General features: G+C 32.8%; 6 protein-coding genes across 6 annotated transcripts; 2 read left to right on the forward strand and 4 right to left on the reverse strand.

Moving 5' to 3' along the window:
* Positions 1-357: 357 nt before the first annotated feature.
* LOC134834738 (double-stranded RNA-specific editase 1-like) lies at positions 358-2,746 on the reverse strand. Its single transcript, XM_063849494.1, has 3 exons — positions 2,594-2,746; positions 1,291-2,534; positions 358-473 (listed from the first exon to the last, which is right to left on the reverse strand). Exons 1-3 carry the CDS (start codon positions 2,688-2,690, stop codon positions 372-374), a joined length of 1,443 nt encoding a protein of 480 aa, XP_063705564.1. The 5' UTR covers positions 2,691-2,746; the 3' UTR covers positions 358-371.
* A 1,656-nt stretch (positions 2,747-4,402) lies between these two features.
* Positions 4,403-6,139, reverse strand: LOC134835493 (zinc finger protein 189-like). Its single transcript, XM_063850371.1, has 2 exons — positions 5,008-6,139; positions 4,403-4,581 (listed from the first exon to the last, which is right to left on the reverse strand). Exons 1-2 carry the CDS (start codon positions 6,137-6,139, stop codon positions 4,403-4,405), a joined length of 1,311 nt encoding a protein of 436 aa, XP_063706441.1.
* Positions 6,140-6,278: 139 nt separating this feature from the next.
* Positions 6,279-7,939, forward strand: LOC134835950 (ubiquitin-fold modifier 1). The gene is made up of 3 exons (XM_063850999.1): positions 6,279-6,457; positions 6,534-6,593; positions 7,667-7,939. Exons 1-3 carry the CDS (start codon positions 6,453-6,455, stop codon positions 7,863-7,865), a joined length of 264 nt encoding a protein of 87 aa, XP_063707069.1. The 5' UTR covers positions 6,279-6,452; the 3' UTR covers positions 7,866-7,939.
* On the reverse strand, positions 7,935-10,907 carry LOC134835949 (zinc finger protein 260-like). The gene is made up of 2 exons (XM_063850997.1): positions 9,302-10,907; positions 7,935-8,122 (listed from the first exon to the last, which is right to left on the reverse strand). Exons 1-2 carry the CDS (start codon positions 10,800-10,802, stop codon positions 7,935-7,937), a joined length of 1,689 nt encoding a protein of 562 aa, XP_063707067.1. The 5' UTR covers positions 10,803-10,907.
* A 104-nt stretch (positions 10,908-11,011) lies between these two features.
* Positions 11,012-13,964, reverse strand: LOC134835948 (large subunit GTPase 1 homolog). Its single transcript, XM_063850996.1, has 3 exons — positions 13,800-13,964; positions 12,447-13,743; positions 11,012-11,556 (listed from the first exon to the last, which is right to left on the reverse strand). Exons 1-3 carry the CDS (start codon positions 13,893-13,895, stop codon positions 11,096-11,098), a joined length of 1,854 nt encoding a protein of 617 aa, XP_063707066.1. The 5' UTR covers positions 13,896-13,964; the 3' UTR covers positions 11,012-11,095.
* A 54-nt stretch (positions 13,965-14,018) lies between these two features.
* On the forward strand, positions 14,019-16,002 carry LOC134834031 (uncharacterized). The gene is made up of 2 exons (XM_063848544.1): positions 14,019-14,085; positions 14,138-16,002. Exons 1-2 carry the CDS (start codon positions 14,041-14,043, stop codon positions 15,959-15,961), a joined length of 1,869 nt encoding a protein of 622 aa, XP_063704614.1. The 5' UTR covers positions 14,019-14,040; the 3' UTR covers positions 15,962-16,002.
* The last annotated feature ends 858 nt before the right edge of the window (positions 16,003-16,860 follow it).

The following is a 16,860-nucleotide window of genomic DNA, read 5'->3' on the forward strand; positions in this document are numbered from 1 at the left end:
TTACAAAATTTACGAAACAAAAAAATCTTAAACATAAATTAAATGGTTATAGAGTGATGTAAACATGAACAAAAAAAATAAATAACTAATTTTGTAATAGTTAAACTTTAAAATTAGACAAAAAAAAATAAACAGAACGAATATCATAGATAGAAATTTAAATTATATAAATTTAAAGAAAAAAAATGATATATAATAATTATAATGTTAATATTAAAATTAATAATAATATGTATTTTCTGAAAAAAAAATTGTAAAAAATAAATATTTAGCAATAAAAATTTGAGAAAAAAAAATAAATTTGTGACAAATTTAAATAAATATTTTTTTATAATTTTTGACTTACCTGAAATGAAATCATGTCGAACAGATTATGAGATGTAGTTCTTGTTAATGTTGAAAAGGTAACTTTTATCTACCCAGTTGCCGATGTTGCTGTTGTAAATTGCTTCAACGAAACGTGTTTTAGCGTGCTAAAATTTTAAAGGAATTTTATTTAATTTTTATTTAAATTAAAATTTATTAATTAATTTTCAAATAATTTTTTAATTAAAAAAAATTAATTAATTTTTAAATGAAAATAATTAAATAATTTTTATTAAAATTTAAAATGAAAATTATTAAAAAAATTAAATTTATTTATTTTTTTTTATTTCGAAAAATTAAAATTTTAAATGATTAAATTAATATTTTTAATTTTAAAATTAAATCAATTTTCATTTAAATTTTAATTTCAAAAAATTTTAAATATTTTTTTTATTTTTTTTATTAATTTTTAATCAATTTAATTTAATTTTATTTTCAAAATTAATTAATTTTCAAAAAATAAATTTATTTAATTTTTAAATTCAAATAATTTTTTTAATTTTAAATAATTTAATTAATTTATTTTTATTTTTTAATTAAAAAATTAATTAATTTTTAATTTTCATTTAATTTTAAATGAAAACAATTAAAATAAAATTTATTTTTTTTTATTAATAAAATTTTAATTAATTAATTTTTAAAATTTTTCAAAATTAATTTTGATTAATTTAATTAAATTATTTTTTTATTTTTTGAATTTAATTTTAATTAATTTATTATTATTTTATTTATTAATTTTAATTTAAAAATTAATTAATTTTTATTTAAAAAATAAATAAATTTTATTATTTTTTTTTATTTTTTTAAAAATTAATTTTAATTTATTTAATTTTTTTATTTAAATTTATTTTTAAATTTATTAAATTATTTTTTATTTTAATAAAAATTAAGAATTAATAAAAAAAGTAAATAAAAATTACTCACATAATATCCTTCAGATCCCAGTTTGGCGCGAACCCAATCCGTTTCCAGCTTTTTCTTATAAACCAAGGCACCAACTCTCAAATAATCATCAAAAAATGCCCTTTTCGACAATCGAGACGGCAAATTCGGCATATTTTGGCACAACACTTGCCCAACTCTGGCATCTACTGCTTCCACAAAAGTCGTTGGACAAAACCAATTACAACTATAAAATATTTTTCCCGTTGTTTTCTGAACTTTTTCCTGAACTACCTTCTCCACGGCAATCAATTTTGGTTTGTTGACGCGAAATCCGGCGGGAAGTTGATGCATGCGATTCTCAATTCGTCCCCACAAGGCGCGTTCCAAATGATCCTCATCGAATTTGTTGCCCAAAATTATCGTGCTCAAGTAAACGGGTTCAATGAAGTTCGTCAAAAGGGCGCCTTGCACTCCCAAAACGTTCCATCGCATGATTTTCGCCGAACAAGACATCGAAAACGCGCCATTCACGGTTTGGCGGTTCATGTTCATGTCTTTTCGCACAGTCAAGGCGTGATCTCCTTTGGTCCGTAACCATCCTTCGGGAATGCCAGCTGGAGATCCGTATTCAGTGTCGACATGGGAAAATACGCGACCGTCACCGCATGGCGCAGTACTGACGTACAAATGGAAAGTTATCCCATTTTTCAGTTTTAAAAGTCCCGTTTTGCGATTTTTCACAAAAATTGAGTCCCCATCGCCAACAGCGAATTTTTCTACTTGATGAAAAAGGTAACGAACGAAACCACGACGCGCAATTACCTCCGCATGACAATCGATGAGAGTTTTTCCGTTGTGCCCGTACAAAGGATCATAAGAAAATTTTGATCCGGTTCCCAATGACACGACTTCAATATAGCGCCCAACGATTTTTACGATTCCCGCAACGACACGATAATCCAAAAAATCCGGACTGTTCGCGAAAAGATAACGATGACTCTCGAAAATCATATTTTGAGCAGTTTCCGCTACCGTGGCGTCAAAATATCCAAAAACGGGCTTGGATTTCTTCTTAGAAGCACATTTCTTTGCACAGCCAAACAAAAAATTCGTCAAAAATTTGGCAATTTCACTTTTGTTCTTGCCGATAAACTTTTCGCCGGCAATTGTCAAGACAGTTGTGTTTGTTTCCTTGTAAAAATTCTCCTCATATTTTCCCATGAAAATGTGGTTGAACAATTTCAAGTCAGATTTTGGCTTAAATTTGTTTACAAATTTTGCGCCTAAATAATTTTTTATGAAATTAATTTCACAATTAATAGATTTCTTTTGAAATTTTTACCTAAAAATCGTTCCTTTAACTTTTTAAAACAACTTTTGGCTTTGAGTGCATTTGCTGCACTTTTATTGATTTTAAAATCATCACTATTGGGCTTCATTTCACAATTTTTTTTCACAAAAAATATGAATGATAATTAAAAATATTGATCTTTACACGACGGCCGCTGAGCTAAAACTGCAGATTTTTTTCGATGATCCTCCAGAACACACACAAACACATACAGAGACAAACAAACGGAGAAATGCTGATTTGATAAAAAGATTAGAAATGAGTTTTTGTAAGAATTTACAATTTTGTCAAAAAAAAGTTTTATGTAAAAATTTTTTTTTTTTTTTTTGCATTTTGCAATAAAAATCAGGTAAATCCGAATTATGAAGACGAATTAGGCCGCTCCAAATTTTTTTTCGAACTTTTTGTCCCAAAAACTTTTTTTTCAAAATGGGGGGGGGGGCATCAAAAAAAAAAAAATTGAAATACTTTTACTAAAAGACAAAATGGGGGGAGATCATTAATGAATATTTTAGTTGTTTATGTGGTATCTACATTGAGATATGATAATTTCAAATTGATCTCAGAGTATTTCAAATTAAAAATTTTATGACAAAAATTTCGTAAAAATAACTGTCAAAAAATTTTGAAAAAAAATTTTTTTGAAAAAAATTTTAAAGAAGAAAATTCATGTTAAAATACGATTTTTAATACAAAAATTCTTAAAAATTGAAAATTTTTTAAAAATTTTGTGAAATTTCTTAAAAAATATATAAAAAAGACCAAAAAACGGTAAATTTTGATGATATTTTCAACTTTTTTTTTTGAAATGGGGCATGGGACAAAACGTTCAAAAAAAAATTGGAGCGGCCTTAAGGTCAAAATTAAAAAAAGTTAATTTTTAAAAGTTAATATTTTGAACAATTGTACTTTTAAGTATCATTGTTAACTCGTTCATTGTTAACTTTAAAATAACCCTGGATGGCGCATAAAGTAATAAAATTTTAATTTCGGTTCCCTTATTTGCTTTTACAAATATTCGGAAGAGGATGTTACATTTGTTCAACAAATGTTGTGACGAAATTTTACCAGAAATGCATAAGGCATGTATTAAAAATGTATTTCCAAACGAGAACGAGTCTTCGTTTATGAATCTTTCTTTTCAGATGATATTGGCGGTACTTCCATTGGTGGTCCTTAAATCTGTTCGGTTAGTTTCGGTATGTCGGCTAATAAGATATTATTGTTTTGACTCAAACAGACTTAACTGTCTTAAGATATATGTTAATTTCTGGTTTTTGGAATTAACGTGAGGTTCGGGTTACAAAGCCCTGAGATTTAAACGATTTCCTCATGATGTCGAATGATGTGTTTGTCGAATTTATCAGGTTCGTATGCTTGAATTATATTTCACAGCAATAGCAAGCAAATTGCAGATTGTGTTTTCATCCTGTTCGATATATGTTAAAGGTTGAAAGGTTAATTTTTTTTTCAGTGTATCTTTATTTTTTTCTAATAACGGAGGATCGTTAATACTTACTAAATACTTACCTACTAAATAATTTTCAAATTTCGTTGAAATTTTTTTTTAATTTGACAATTCTTTCAAATTTTCACTGATAAAAAATAAATAAAATTTTATAAACAAAAAATTAGTCAAAAGCAATTAAACAAATGATAAATCTAAAAATTCTTACAAAAACTCATTGTCAAGTGCTAAAAGTAAACAAACAGAAAGTGTATAAAATCTGAAGATCGAATTTCAAACAGACACATATCCTTTAAACAAAGAATTCTTTTCAATAATTCAAATTTATTTTTTTAGGGTTTGTTTAATACTTGATCTGGTTTCAGCACTTTATGATTTATCAATCTCCTTTCCTCTGACGTCAGAGTCAATTTTATGCCCATTTGATTTTCGTGCTGTTTCATATGGGCCCGATGATTACTTCGATCACTGAACTTTCGCTGACAAAATTCGCATTCGTAGGGTTGTTCGCCTGAGGAAAAATAAAAAAAAATATATTAAATAATTTTAAAATTTTACAAAAAATTAAAGTAAAATTTAATTTAAAAAAAAATAAATAAATAAAATAATTTTTAAAATATGATAAAAAAATTATCAAAATTTTTAAAAAAATTAAAGAATTCTTTAAAAACTGTCAGTAAAATTTTCTAATTTTATACAAAAATCAAAGAATTTTTTAAAAATTTAATCAAAATTTTAAATAAAATTTCCTAAAATCGATCAAGTTTTGTTATAAAAAATTAGAAAATGTAAAAAATTTCTTTAAATTTTTCAAAAAATTTTAAAAATTAAAAAAAAAAATTAAAAAATATAAAAAAATTTTTTAAAAAATTAAATTGGAGTAAAAATTAACAAATTTTGTCAGAATCTTAAAAAAAATCAAAAAAAAATCTCTCACCCGTATGAAGCCTCATATGAACCAACAACGAATTCGAATATTTGAAACTTTTCTGACAAACTTCGCACGTGTGCAAAACGATTTTCGCTGGATTCTCATGCTCGAGTTTGTGTTCGCGAAATTTGGCGGGATTTATAAACGATTTGCCGCATTCACACTTGAACGGTCGCTGATCCTCCGGCAAATGAATCCGCACATGTAGTTCAAAATGTCCCTTTTTGAAGAAAACTTTCGAACATTCGTTGCACACAAATTGCTTCCGTTGCGCCGGATCGGAATGCATGTGAGCGATGTGAGTTCGGAGACTTCCCTTGCTGGAATAGACTTTTTTGCAGTGCGGACAGGTTTCTTCTTGCGTCGGGCCGATGCGATGTTTGTCGTAGAGATGTTTCTTGAGATGCGCTTGACGGGCGAAGGGCGTTGCGCAATGCGGACACAAAAAAGGAGCGAGCCAAGGGAAATGTTTCGCGATAAGATGATCTTGGAGAACGAGATAGTGACAAAAATACTTTCCGCATTCGTTGCAACCGTAAGGTTTGTTGGAATTGACTTCGTGTTTGACGAGATGCGCTTTCAACTGGCATTGACGAACTTCTTTGGAGCAAATGTGACACAAAACGAAGCGACGCCGATACCTTTTGGTCGAATCTTTGTTCCGTTCGCGTTTTTTCTTCGTTTCTTCGACTTTTGGCGCACACCAAGAGGGGATTTCATAATTTTCTGACTCAGCTTCTGACTCATTTTTCTGTTCAACTTCATCAAAAACCACTTCAGGCTCAGTTTTTATCTCGATTTCGGGTTCTTGCTTCACTTCTACGATCTCCGGCTCCAATTTTGGTTCGATTTTTTGTCTTTTCTTCCGTGGTTTCTCCTCTTTTTTGACCTCAACCGTTGATTTTTTGACTTTTGGTCCATAATTTTCTATCACAACTTCGGATTTTGTGTAGAAAAGGTTCACCTCGACTGGATCTTCGCACTTTTTGCACTTCATACGAGGGGATTCCTCCAAAATCTGTCCCAACTGGAGTCCTTCGATGCTTTGTAGCTTCTCTTTTGGCATCGGCGCTATTTGGAAACATACTTGACGCGCTCTTTTGATCGTCACGATGATATTTAACTCCTGCCGACACATTTTTAATTCAAAATTTCCGATTTTTATCGCGGAAAATTGCAGGTAAATAACTTTTTATCACTTTCAGTCGTCTCAAATTGCATTTTTTGAGGAGTATTGAAGGGTGAAGCGAATAAAAATTTGTTCAGGGACGTCGAAAGTGTCACGTCAACACGAAATCTGCTGAAATTTTATCAACAAGGATCTCGTTTTCTGCGAATTTCTGCATTTTTCCATCCAAAACAGGGCAAAATAGGAAGATTTTTGGCTTGAAAGGACATTTTTCATTGAATTCCATCAAAAAATCATCTTTAAACAATAAAAATCGGAGATTATGGCGTGAGTAACTTTCACTTCGTGTCGTTTTTACCTGAAAAAAAATAAATTTTATGACTAATAATTTTTTTTTCGACAGCGCCCCAAAAGTTACCTTCAAAATTACACTCACATCGGACCCAAAGCTGCCCTTTAAAGTGTAAGTACTCGTCTGATCGTCGATTTTTCCGCTATGGAACTCCAATTGCACACCATCCACAATGCTTCGAGCCTCGCACAACAGCTGGATATTCTTTTATCAACAATTTCTCGGGATTTACGTGACTTCGGGGACATTGAAGGCTTATTTTTCAACATTTCCGTCTTGAAGAAACACTTTTCCAATGGAAAATTCAACGAAGCTCGAGAAAAACTGAAGAAAAAATACTCAGAACTGAAAAAAATGGAAAAATTTGAATTACTTGAGACACTATTGACGCAAAATCCGTTGACTTACGTGACTTTTCGGATCTTAGAAAGTCCCCACGGGGAACGACATCTCCCGAAAATCATCGAATACCATCAAAAATTCAGCAATTTTGAGGAATTTCAGAAAACTATCGAGAAATTTACCGCAAATTTGCGTCTCAGGGACATCCAAAGTAGCTGGATTCGAGAAAACAACCCAAAAAAGCTCGAATTTCTCCTTGAAGCTTCAATTCTTGAGCAAAAATGGACTTCAGCTGCAACTCCTGAGGCTCGTGTCAACTTCATCGATCGAATTTTGGATTTTAAAGCCCCGAAACCGACGTTGGAAGTCATTTTTCATCTCATCCAGCACGAAAAACGGGAAATTTCGGTGCAATTTCTCGCCGTGCTCGCTCATAAATTGACCGAATTCACTTCCGAGGGACTTTTTCGTGAATTATTGAACACTTCGTGCACGGAAATGATCCAAAATCACAAGATTTTTCGAAAATCTGTTATAAATTTCGTGCGAAATTACTTTTTATCGTTGGAAAATGTCGCAATTGATGATTTCGACGCAGTTTGGATCGTCCGCGAAGAGGTTTGTGATAAATTTCCGGCGTTTCGAGGCATTTCCGTTGACGAAGTTGTTCGATTTTGTGACGTGACGTTCGTTAAAACGACGCGCGATGTCGATTTTTGCCGGGAAATCTTTGAAAATTGTCTCGCGAAAGCAAATCCCGCCCTTTGTGAATATGTAAAATATTTTTTAATAAATTTATGATTTTTAAAACGGATTTTTTTTTTTGCTTTTTTTCTTTGTAGATTAAGTGTCCCTGAAAGTACACCGTTTACGGCAGTGCTGAAATTCGCAGCGGAAGAATTTAAAGTGGCAGCGGCGACAAGTGCAATCATCACGGATGACGGAACGGGAATAAATCCGCAACAAACGGCTGGCAACGTTTTTCTGAAGCACGGCTCCGAATTGCGACTGATTCCACGTGATCGCGTTGGAAGTTGTTAAATTTTCGCATTTTTTTTTTGGCTTATTTTTAATAAAATTCTTTATTTTTCTGAGAAAAAGGATTTTTTTCTATTCTATGACGACTTGTGAGATGAGTTCTTCGGGTTGGTAGACGCCGTGATTCACTAAACGACGCTCCTCGGCAGTTAAGGTGAGTTTGATGCCCAATTCAGATTCGTGTCCCTTCATGTGGACTCGATGGTGACTTCGATCAGCGAAGCGCCGGTTGCAGAATTTGCACTCGTAGGGTTGTTCGCCTATGGAAGAAGAGAAAAAATGTTAAAATTTTTTGGTTTTTAGAAAAAAATTGTAAAATTTCGACCGAAAGTTATAAAAAAATTTAAAATTTGACAGAAAATGAACCAAATTTTTCATAATTTGACAGAAAATGAATAAAATTTTTCATAATTTGACAGAAAATGAACCAAATTCTCAAAATTTGACAGAAAATGAATAAAATTTTTCATAATTTGACAGAAAATGAACAGAATTTTTCATAATTTGACAGAAAATGAACAAATTTTCTCATAATTTGACAGAAAATGAATAAAATTTTTCATAATTTGACAGAAAATGAACCGAATTTCTCAAAATTTGACAGAAAATGAACCAAATTTTCAAAATTTGACAGAAAATGAACCAAATTTTAAATAATTTGACAGAAAATGAACCAAATTCTCAAAATTTGACAGAAAATGAACCAAATTTAAAAATTTGACAGAAAATGAACCAAATTTTCAAAATTTGACAGAAAATGAACCAAATTTTCATAATTTGACAGAAAATGAACCAAAATTTCAAATAATTTGACAGAAAATGAACCGAATTTTAAATAATTTGACAGAAAATGAACCAAATTTTAAAAATTTGACAGAAAATGAACCAAATTTTCAAATTTGACAGAAAATGAACCAAATTTCTCAAAATTTGACAGAAAATTAACAGAATTTTTCAAAATTTGACAGAAAATGAAAAATTTTTAATAATTTGACAGATGAACCAAATGAATTTGCAGAAAATTTCAAATAATTTGACAGAAAATGAACAAAATTTTAATAATTTGACAGAAAATGAACCAAATTTTCAAAATTGGAAAGAAAATGAATAAAATTTTCATAATTTGATCGAAAATGAATAAAAATTTTCATAATTTGAAATCAATAAATGAAAAAAAATTCTTATAATTTCTAAAAATTTGATAAAAAATTAAAAAAAAATTCTGAATTTAATTAAACATTGTAAAATTTTTTAAAACATTTTTTAAATTTTTTTAACTGAAAATGAACGTATTTTCTCTAAAATGTATAAAAATATAAGAAAATGAAAAAATTTTTCATTAAAATCTCAAAATTTAAAAGAAAAATTACAAATAAGACAAATAAAAATTCAAAATTCATGAGAATTTCTTTAAAAAATCCTTAAAAATCGTAACTCACCTGTATGAACTCTCATGTGAACCTTCAGCGAATTCGCATATTTGTATCCTTTTCCGCAAATCTCACACTTTCTCAGCACCAAATCGGGATTTTCATGCTCCAACATGTGCTGTTTGTACTTGTAACTATTCACGAACCTCTTTCCACACTTTTCGCACTTGTACGGCTTCTCATCCTCCGGCAAATGAACCATCATGTGCGCCTTCAGATGCCTCTTGTCATAAAAAATCTTGCTGCACAACTTGCAACTGTACTTTTGTTTCGTCAGCGGATCGACGTGCGCATTAAAATTGTGCTCCTTCAAATTTCGCTCGTTCGCCACGACAATCCCGCATACCATGCACGTCACTTTCTCGACATCGCCCATTTTGTGCTTTGCCATGATGTGCGTGTCATAAAAGTGTTTTTGCGCAAATACTGTGGGGCATTTTGGGCATTTATATTTCGCGAGTTCCGGAAAATGTCGCACGATCAAATGTTTTCTCACGTTATCGCGTGAACTGAATTTTTTGCCGCAAGCGTCGCATTCGTAGGGAAGCTTTGAACCGACTTCGTGTTTGAGCATGTGGTCTTTCAGGCTTTGTTTGTAGACATATTTCGAGCAAATGTGACACAAAACCTTCACGCGAGGGTATTTTTTGGATTTTAGACTCGGATCTGAAGCTTCAACGATAACTGGAATCACATCAATTTCAGGAACTTCTCGATTTTTCCAAATTTGTCGATAAGATTCGCGCTGATCGCAGCTCAGGGAATGAGCTCGCGCCACATTTAGCGTCTCCGAGGGCAATCCGCAAGCGTTACACGAATAAATCATCCCGTTTTTCTGTATCAAATGCGTGGCGCAGTGAATTAAAAACGTATTTCGACTCAAAGTGGCGCCAAGTCGCTTCCTTCGATAATCACAAAAGTCACAAATGCCCCGCGAATCAAGTTTTCGCACAAGTTCATTGTCGGGAATGCCGAATTTTTGGTCGTTTATCGCTCTTTTCGTCATTTTTGGTGTTGGAGAGACCATTTCCGTGACTCGAACAACAATTTCTTCCGGACTTTCTTCCTCATTTTCGACCAAAATTTCTTCTACGGCTTCCGCGTCTTCAGTTTTCATCACGAAATTCTCTTCCGGGTCGATTTCTGGGACATTTTCGAGGTCTTCGATCAAATATTCTTCCTCGTATTCGAATTCCTCGTCGTCCAGAGGCTCCGCTTTGACCATTTCATGCACTTGAAATTCATTTTCGGGTGAATTTGGGGCTTTGACGCTCGCGACACAGTCGTCGGAAGTGTTTCCAGTGTTCACGGACAACGCGTGACACCAAAAAAAGTTGACTTCCATGTCGCTTTGGCACGCTTCGCACTCGACATGGGATTTGAGAACCATTTTTCCGGGCTTCATTGTGGAAATTTTCTCGAGTTTGGCTTTGGCGACGGGTGCGACTTGGAAAACGAGCTCCTCCAAGCTTTTTACCGTCACGATTATGTTGATTTCTTGACGACCCATCGTGAGGGATGCGAATTTTTACAGATTTTAACAATTTTTTGTTGATTTTTTATGGATTTTCGATGAAAAACGAGACATTCGAGCCAAAATTTTTGTTTGTTTTGATTCCGTTGGAAGTTTGACAGGCAATTTGACGTTTCGGCAAAAACATTTTTTCAAAAAAATATGCTCCATTGATGTCCATCCGTGCGTGAAAAAATACGCTCAAGCGAAAAAATTTATTTTTTTGATAAAAATTTTATTTTTTTACAACAAAATTTAATAAAATTTAAATTTTTCCATCAAAAATTTCCTTAATGTTCATCCAAATGCTTGTAGGTCTTCCTCAATTTCTCTCTTTTTTGCTTTTTTCTGTTCTTCCATGGTTTTTCGCCGACACCCGCAAGACTCACCATCGATCCATTCACACTCGTACTGCTGCCCGAAGGCACACAAAGGGCTCCTCCCGCTCGCACATTTGGAAAGTTAAAGCGACCTTTGACGTGCGCATTTTGACTTGTTGTACTGAAAAATTGACTATTTATCGTGTCGACTTGCGATTTGTCCATTTTCATGGCACGCTGTTGGCGCGGCGGCAAAAGTTCAATTTTTATTTCGGCCTTTTGTCGTTCGGGGAAGACGTGGAAAGTTTTTTGCTCAGTGCCTGGAGGGGCATAGCAGTAGCAGAGTTTGCCATTAACGTAGTCTTTTAAGACGATACGGGCACTGCGGGATTGATCGGGTTGTCCGTTGGATGTCATGAAGCCACGAACGTCTGAAAAAAATGAAAAAAAAAATTTTAATTAAATTTTAAAGAATTTGTAGAAACCACGTGACTTTATAAAAATTTAAAGTTAAATAAGGCAAATTTTAATTAATTTTTGACCCAATATGCATTTAAAATTGTTTTTCCCAATGGATATTTTGAAATATTTGCCAATTTCATAATCAAAATAATCATCCCAATGCACATTTTGAAAATATTTGCCCAAAATACATTCTAAAATTGATAATTTTAAAATATTTTTTCACAAATTTCAAGAAGTAATCCAATAAAAATTTATTCCTAATGCAAATTTTGACATTTTTTGACCAATGAACATTCTAAAGTTTTGACCCAATGCACATTTCGAAAATATTTGCCCACAATTCATTCTAAAATTGATAATTTTAAAATATTTTTTCACAAATTTTAAAAAGTAATCCATTGAAAATTTCCTCCTAATGCAAATTTCGACATTTTTGCCTATTTCATATTTAAAATTTTTGTCCCAATGCACATTTCGAAAATATTTACCCAAAGTACATTCTAAAATTGATAATTTTAAAATATTTTTTCACAAATTTCAAAAAGTAATCCATTGAAAATTTCCTCCTAATGCAAATTTTGACATTTTTGACCCAATAAACATTCAAAAATTTTGTCCCAATGCACATTTCGAAAATATTTGCCCACAATTCATTCTAAAATTGATAATTTTTAAATATTTTTTCACAAATTTTAAAAAGTAATCCATTAAAAATTTCCTCCTAATGCAAATTTTGACATTTTGCCCAATGCACATTCTAAAATTTTGACCCAATGCACATTTCAAAAATTTTAAACACGTAAAAACCCCAAAAATTTCGCAAAATCTCAAATTTCCTCATAAAAATCCAACTTACAAGCATGTGCCAATAGCAATTCCTCCGCATGCGGCGGCCTCAAAGGATCTTCTCCCTCAACTGGCTTCGCGATCATCATTCCGTACTTGTCTTCGAGCACATGTCGCGGTATCAATTCGCACAACAAATTCACCGGCGGCACATAATCCCGCATCTGATCAATTGGCAAAATCCCGTTCAAAATCATGTCAGCTTTGGTCGCCACGAAACTCGGAAATACCAATCCGGGGCAATCGCAGAGCAAAAGTGTCTCGTCAACGTAAAGCGTTTGAAAATGTTTTGTCTTTCCGGGCGTCGCGGAAACGGAAACTTTCTTTTCTGTGAGAATCGCGTTAATTGTGCTACTTTTACCGACATTCGGGTATCCAACGAGCCCGATTGTATTGATGCCGGGCGTCACGGGCGACGAAATTTCGATTGTTTTGAAATGATTGATCAACTCGGTGCGAGTTAAAATGTCCCACGGATTTTTTTCAGCGATTTTTATTTCTTCGACGCCTTTTTCCAAGGGCTCGGTGCCATTTTCTTTCGGTTTTTCATCGAATTTCTCCGGATTTTCGTCATTTTCATCACTTTCATCCCCACTCAAGTCCGAATCCTCGTCATCCGCTTGCTCGGAATCGTCTTCGTCACTTTCCTCGACAATTTTTTCCATCTCTTGATCCGCCAAAGTCGCCGAAAAAAAGGCAAATTTCACATTTTGCTCGGTAAAATACGTCGCCCAGCATTTTCTTTGCTCCTCATTCAAGAAATCTGACTTGTTAAGCAGCAACATGCATTGTTTATTGGGATCTACCTCCTTTACGTACTTCTCCAAGTCAACGCAACGGAACAAAAGTGGGTTTCTTGCATCGACAATTTGCACTACGACATCACTCCGTTCAACAACTCTCCATAATTGCCTCCAAAACTCCAAATTTTTCTCATAAGGCGTCAACAGCAAGCCATCATTTTCTTGCAAAAGTGCCAAACTCCGTCGCCATTCCAGAAATTCAGCATTTTCAGCTGCCAACAAGTCCTCTGCCGAGGTATTTTCGTCCCATTTGGGCCTCCGCGGGATCCGAACGACATCTTTTTTGGCTTCATGCTTCTTCGCGAGCTCAACCCGTTCAGCATGCGTCAAAATTCCGACTTTACTCTTCGGATTGATGAAAGTTATGTTCAACTTTTCTGCTTGAAATTCAGTTCCGGCGAGTTCAGCGGTTCGCAAAAACTCCTGAAACGAGGATTCTTCGGTGACGGATTGCAAATTTAACCTTCCCCAGTCGTAACCGTCTTGAATTTCCGTCGTGTGAAGCTAAAAAATGTTCAAAAAAATTAAAAAATTTTATTAAAACTCAATTTTTGACTCACCATCGTGTCATTGTTGACCTTTTTACGATTTCCCTGACTGAAGCGATCCTTAATGAGGCTTCGCCCGAGCTGATTTGCTTGTTTTTTCTTCCCCATTTTCGCAGGGAATTAATTTTCCTTTAAAAAAACTTGAGTTTTGAGACAAAGAAAATAATTCCATGTGCCAAACAGCTGATTGTCAAACAAAAATTGACAGTTCTGAGGTTGAAAAATGTAAATAACAACAAATTCAACCGGAACAATGGCAGACGACGTACGAAAATTGTTGGAAAATTTCCCAACTGAGGTGAGTTTTGACTTTTAAATGCTAAAAAATATTAAATTTTAATTTTTTTCAGATGCTTCTTGAAATTTTTCGGTATTTATCACCGACTGACATCAAGGAGTCCGTCATTTTTGTGTGCAAAAAGTGGCTTTACGCAGCTAGGAGACTAAATTGCATGCAAATTAAGAGTTTAAGTTTCATTACTCGTCCTCCGCCGAAGAATACGCTCCAAAATATCAGAAATTCAGGACTTACCGTGACTTCTATCAGCTTGTACGATCCAATTTTCGAGCTTTTTTCGGTAGATTTGTGGCAAGAACTCGGAAAAACTGTCAAATCTATTCGTTTTAATCGCTGCACGGACCTGGCTGAACCGCATTTGATCACAATTTTGAAATATTTCGCTGCGCTTGAATGTTTAAACTTCAGTTTTCGCTTCCCTGGGCTCAGTTACAACTTTAACAGCATCAATAACGAGCCCCGTGCATTGGAAAATCTCGCAAAAGTGAAGGCCCTGAACCTCACGAGCAATATTTGGATGGATATGTCGAAGGTAGAGCAGCTCGTGGCACGAATGACAGCTTTGGAGCACTTTGGATTGTGGAGTTTGGGCATCACGCCGTTCAATGACATCACGAAAGTCGTCAAAAGGCGGCGAAATTCGCTTCGGAGCTTATCGCTGAGGCATTGCAGGACGAATAACAACAGTTTGTTGCTGCAAAAGTTGACGGATCTCAATTTGGATTTAAAAAAATTCACTTTTAGTATTAGTTGGATTGATAGTGATGATGTGCGAAGGTTTTTGGAGACGCAACATAACCTCAAAATCCTTCAATTGGGCACGACAGTTGCTTTTCCCGACGAATATTTCACGTATTTGCTTGGTTTGCCGCATTTAAAGGAGCTTTGCATCGATATTGCCGAGTATCAACACACTTATCACATTTTGAAACGATTTTTCGAGCTTCCAGCTTTGCAAAATTTGAGCATTGAACGAGATTTTTTGGCGGATGAGAGTGTCACGTGCATCGGTTTTCATAAAATCATGAAAATTCAAAGACTGAAACACCTGAGATTAAATTATTTTAATATCACGTGCGATATTTGCAAGGAAAATTTCTATGCGAGTCTCGAAAAATTGGAATCTCTGTCGTTATCCGACTCAAAAATCACAAATAACGAGATTTCATTGATTTTTGAGCACATTACGAGGCTTCGGAGTCTCGATTTGGTCCGATGTCGCCAAATAACTGACGCCGGAATGCTTGGAAAGGCCGAAGTAACGTCTGAAAAGCGACAAAAGACGTCAAATTTCTCGCTAAAATCACTCCGAGGACTTACTTACCTAAATTTATCCGGCTGTGAGGGACTAACTGACGCCACATTTGCTGAAAATTACGAAATGTTGGACTTAAAAACGCTCAATGTCAGTAATTTACCCAAATTATCACTCATTGGCATCGCGAGAATTGCCAAAAATTTCAAATCTCTTGAAAAATTGCAAGTTTATGGCATCAGAGATCTTGATGCGTTGTTCCTCGAGTACATCGCGATAAAATTACCTCGCCTAACGGAGCTCGATATCTCTAATTTACATCCAACGGTGCTCAAACAAGACGATCTTCGTGCCATTTGTAAATGTAAGAAGCTTAAAACACTGATCGCGCTAAAACATAACCTCAAAAATTGGGAAATTAATTTTTTGTTTGAAAATATTCCGACGTTGATGAGTGTGAATGACGTCACGAGAACAAATAGCATCAAGAGTCTCTCAGCGGAGGAGAAAAATAACGAAGCGAAGGTTGAGGAGAGTTTTTTGAGGGTTTTGGAGCAAGTCAGGGAGAAAAATGTCGAATTTATCAAAGAACCGATCAGTTTGGAGTCGATTTTGATTTAAGTTTTTAAATAAATTATGCATTTTTAAGAATTTTTTGAGAGAAAATTAGAAATATTTCTATGAATTTTAGTTTGAATTAACAAAAAGGTAATTTTCAAATTTTTAACGGTCATTTTTTGAATTGACATTTACAAAATTTGGGATTCAAAACATCAAAAAATAAAAAATATTTAATGAAATTTATTTTTTTAAACATTTTTGAAACAAATTTTAACAATTCTTCACGAAAAAACCCATAAAATAAAAATTTTTGAATTTTTAACGATCATATTTTTAAATTGACATTTGCAAAATTTTGTCTAAAAATAACAAAGAAACATAAAAATTTTAAGAAAATTTAGATTTTCAAACAAGTTTCATTAAAAAAACTCAAAATTTAGAATTTTTAGATCCTTAACGGTCATTTTTCAAATTGACATTTAAAAAATTTTAAAATAAATTTGTGAAAAAAAATTTTAAATTTTTAAAATTTTGAATTTTTTTAAAAAATTTAATATTTTTTTAAAATAAATTTTTAAATTTTTTTAAAAGAATTAATTTAAATTTTGAACAATAATTTTTTCAAATGACATTTTAAAAAAAAATATTATTTAACAAAATTTTAAGAAATTTATATATTTAAGACATTTTTTTAATTAATTTTGATAAAGTTGTTAAGAAAATTTTAAACTTTGTAGTTTTTTTCTTTAAAAATTTACAAAAAATCAAATATGAGCATTTTAGCTTAAAATATTTTCTAAAAAATTAATTAAAATTTCTCAAATTTTTTATTGAACTATTTGTCAACGTTCATTTTTGCCAATTTTATCTAACTATACAAGGTGCCTCATAAATCGCGTATATTGCACTGATAACTACAAATTCATCTCGTTCAAACTACATTTCATCACACAGCTTGC

This window comes from Culicoides brevitarsis, chromosome 3 (genome assembly GCF_036172545.1).
Source record: "Culicoides brevitarsis isolate CSIRO-B50_1 chromosome 3, AGI_CSIRO_Cbre_v1, whole genome shotgun sequence".
Lineage (NCBI taxonomy): Eukaryota > Metazoa > Arthropoda > Insecta > Diptera > Ceratopogonidae > Culicoides > Culicoides brevitarsis.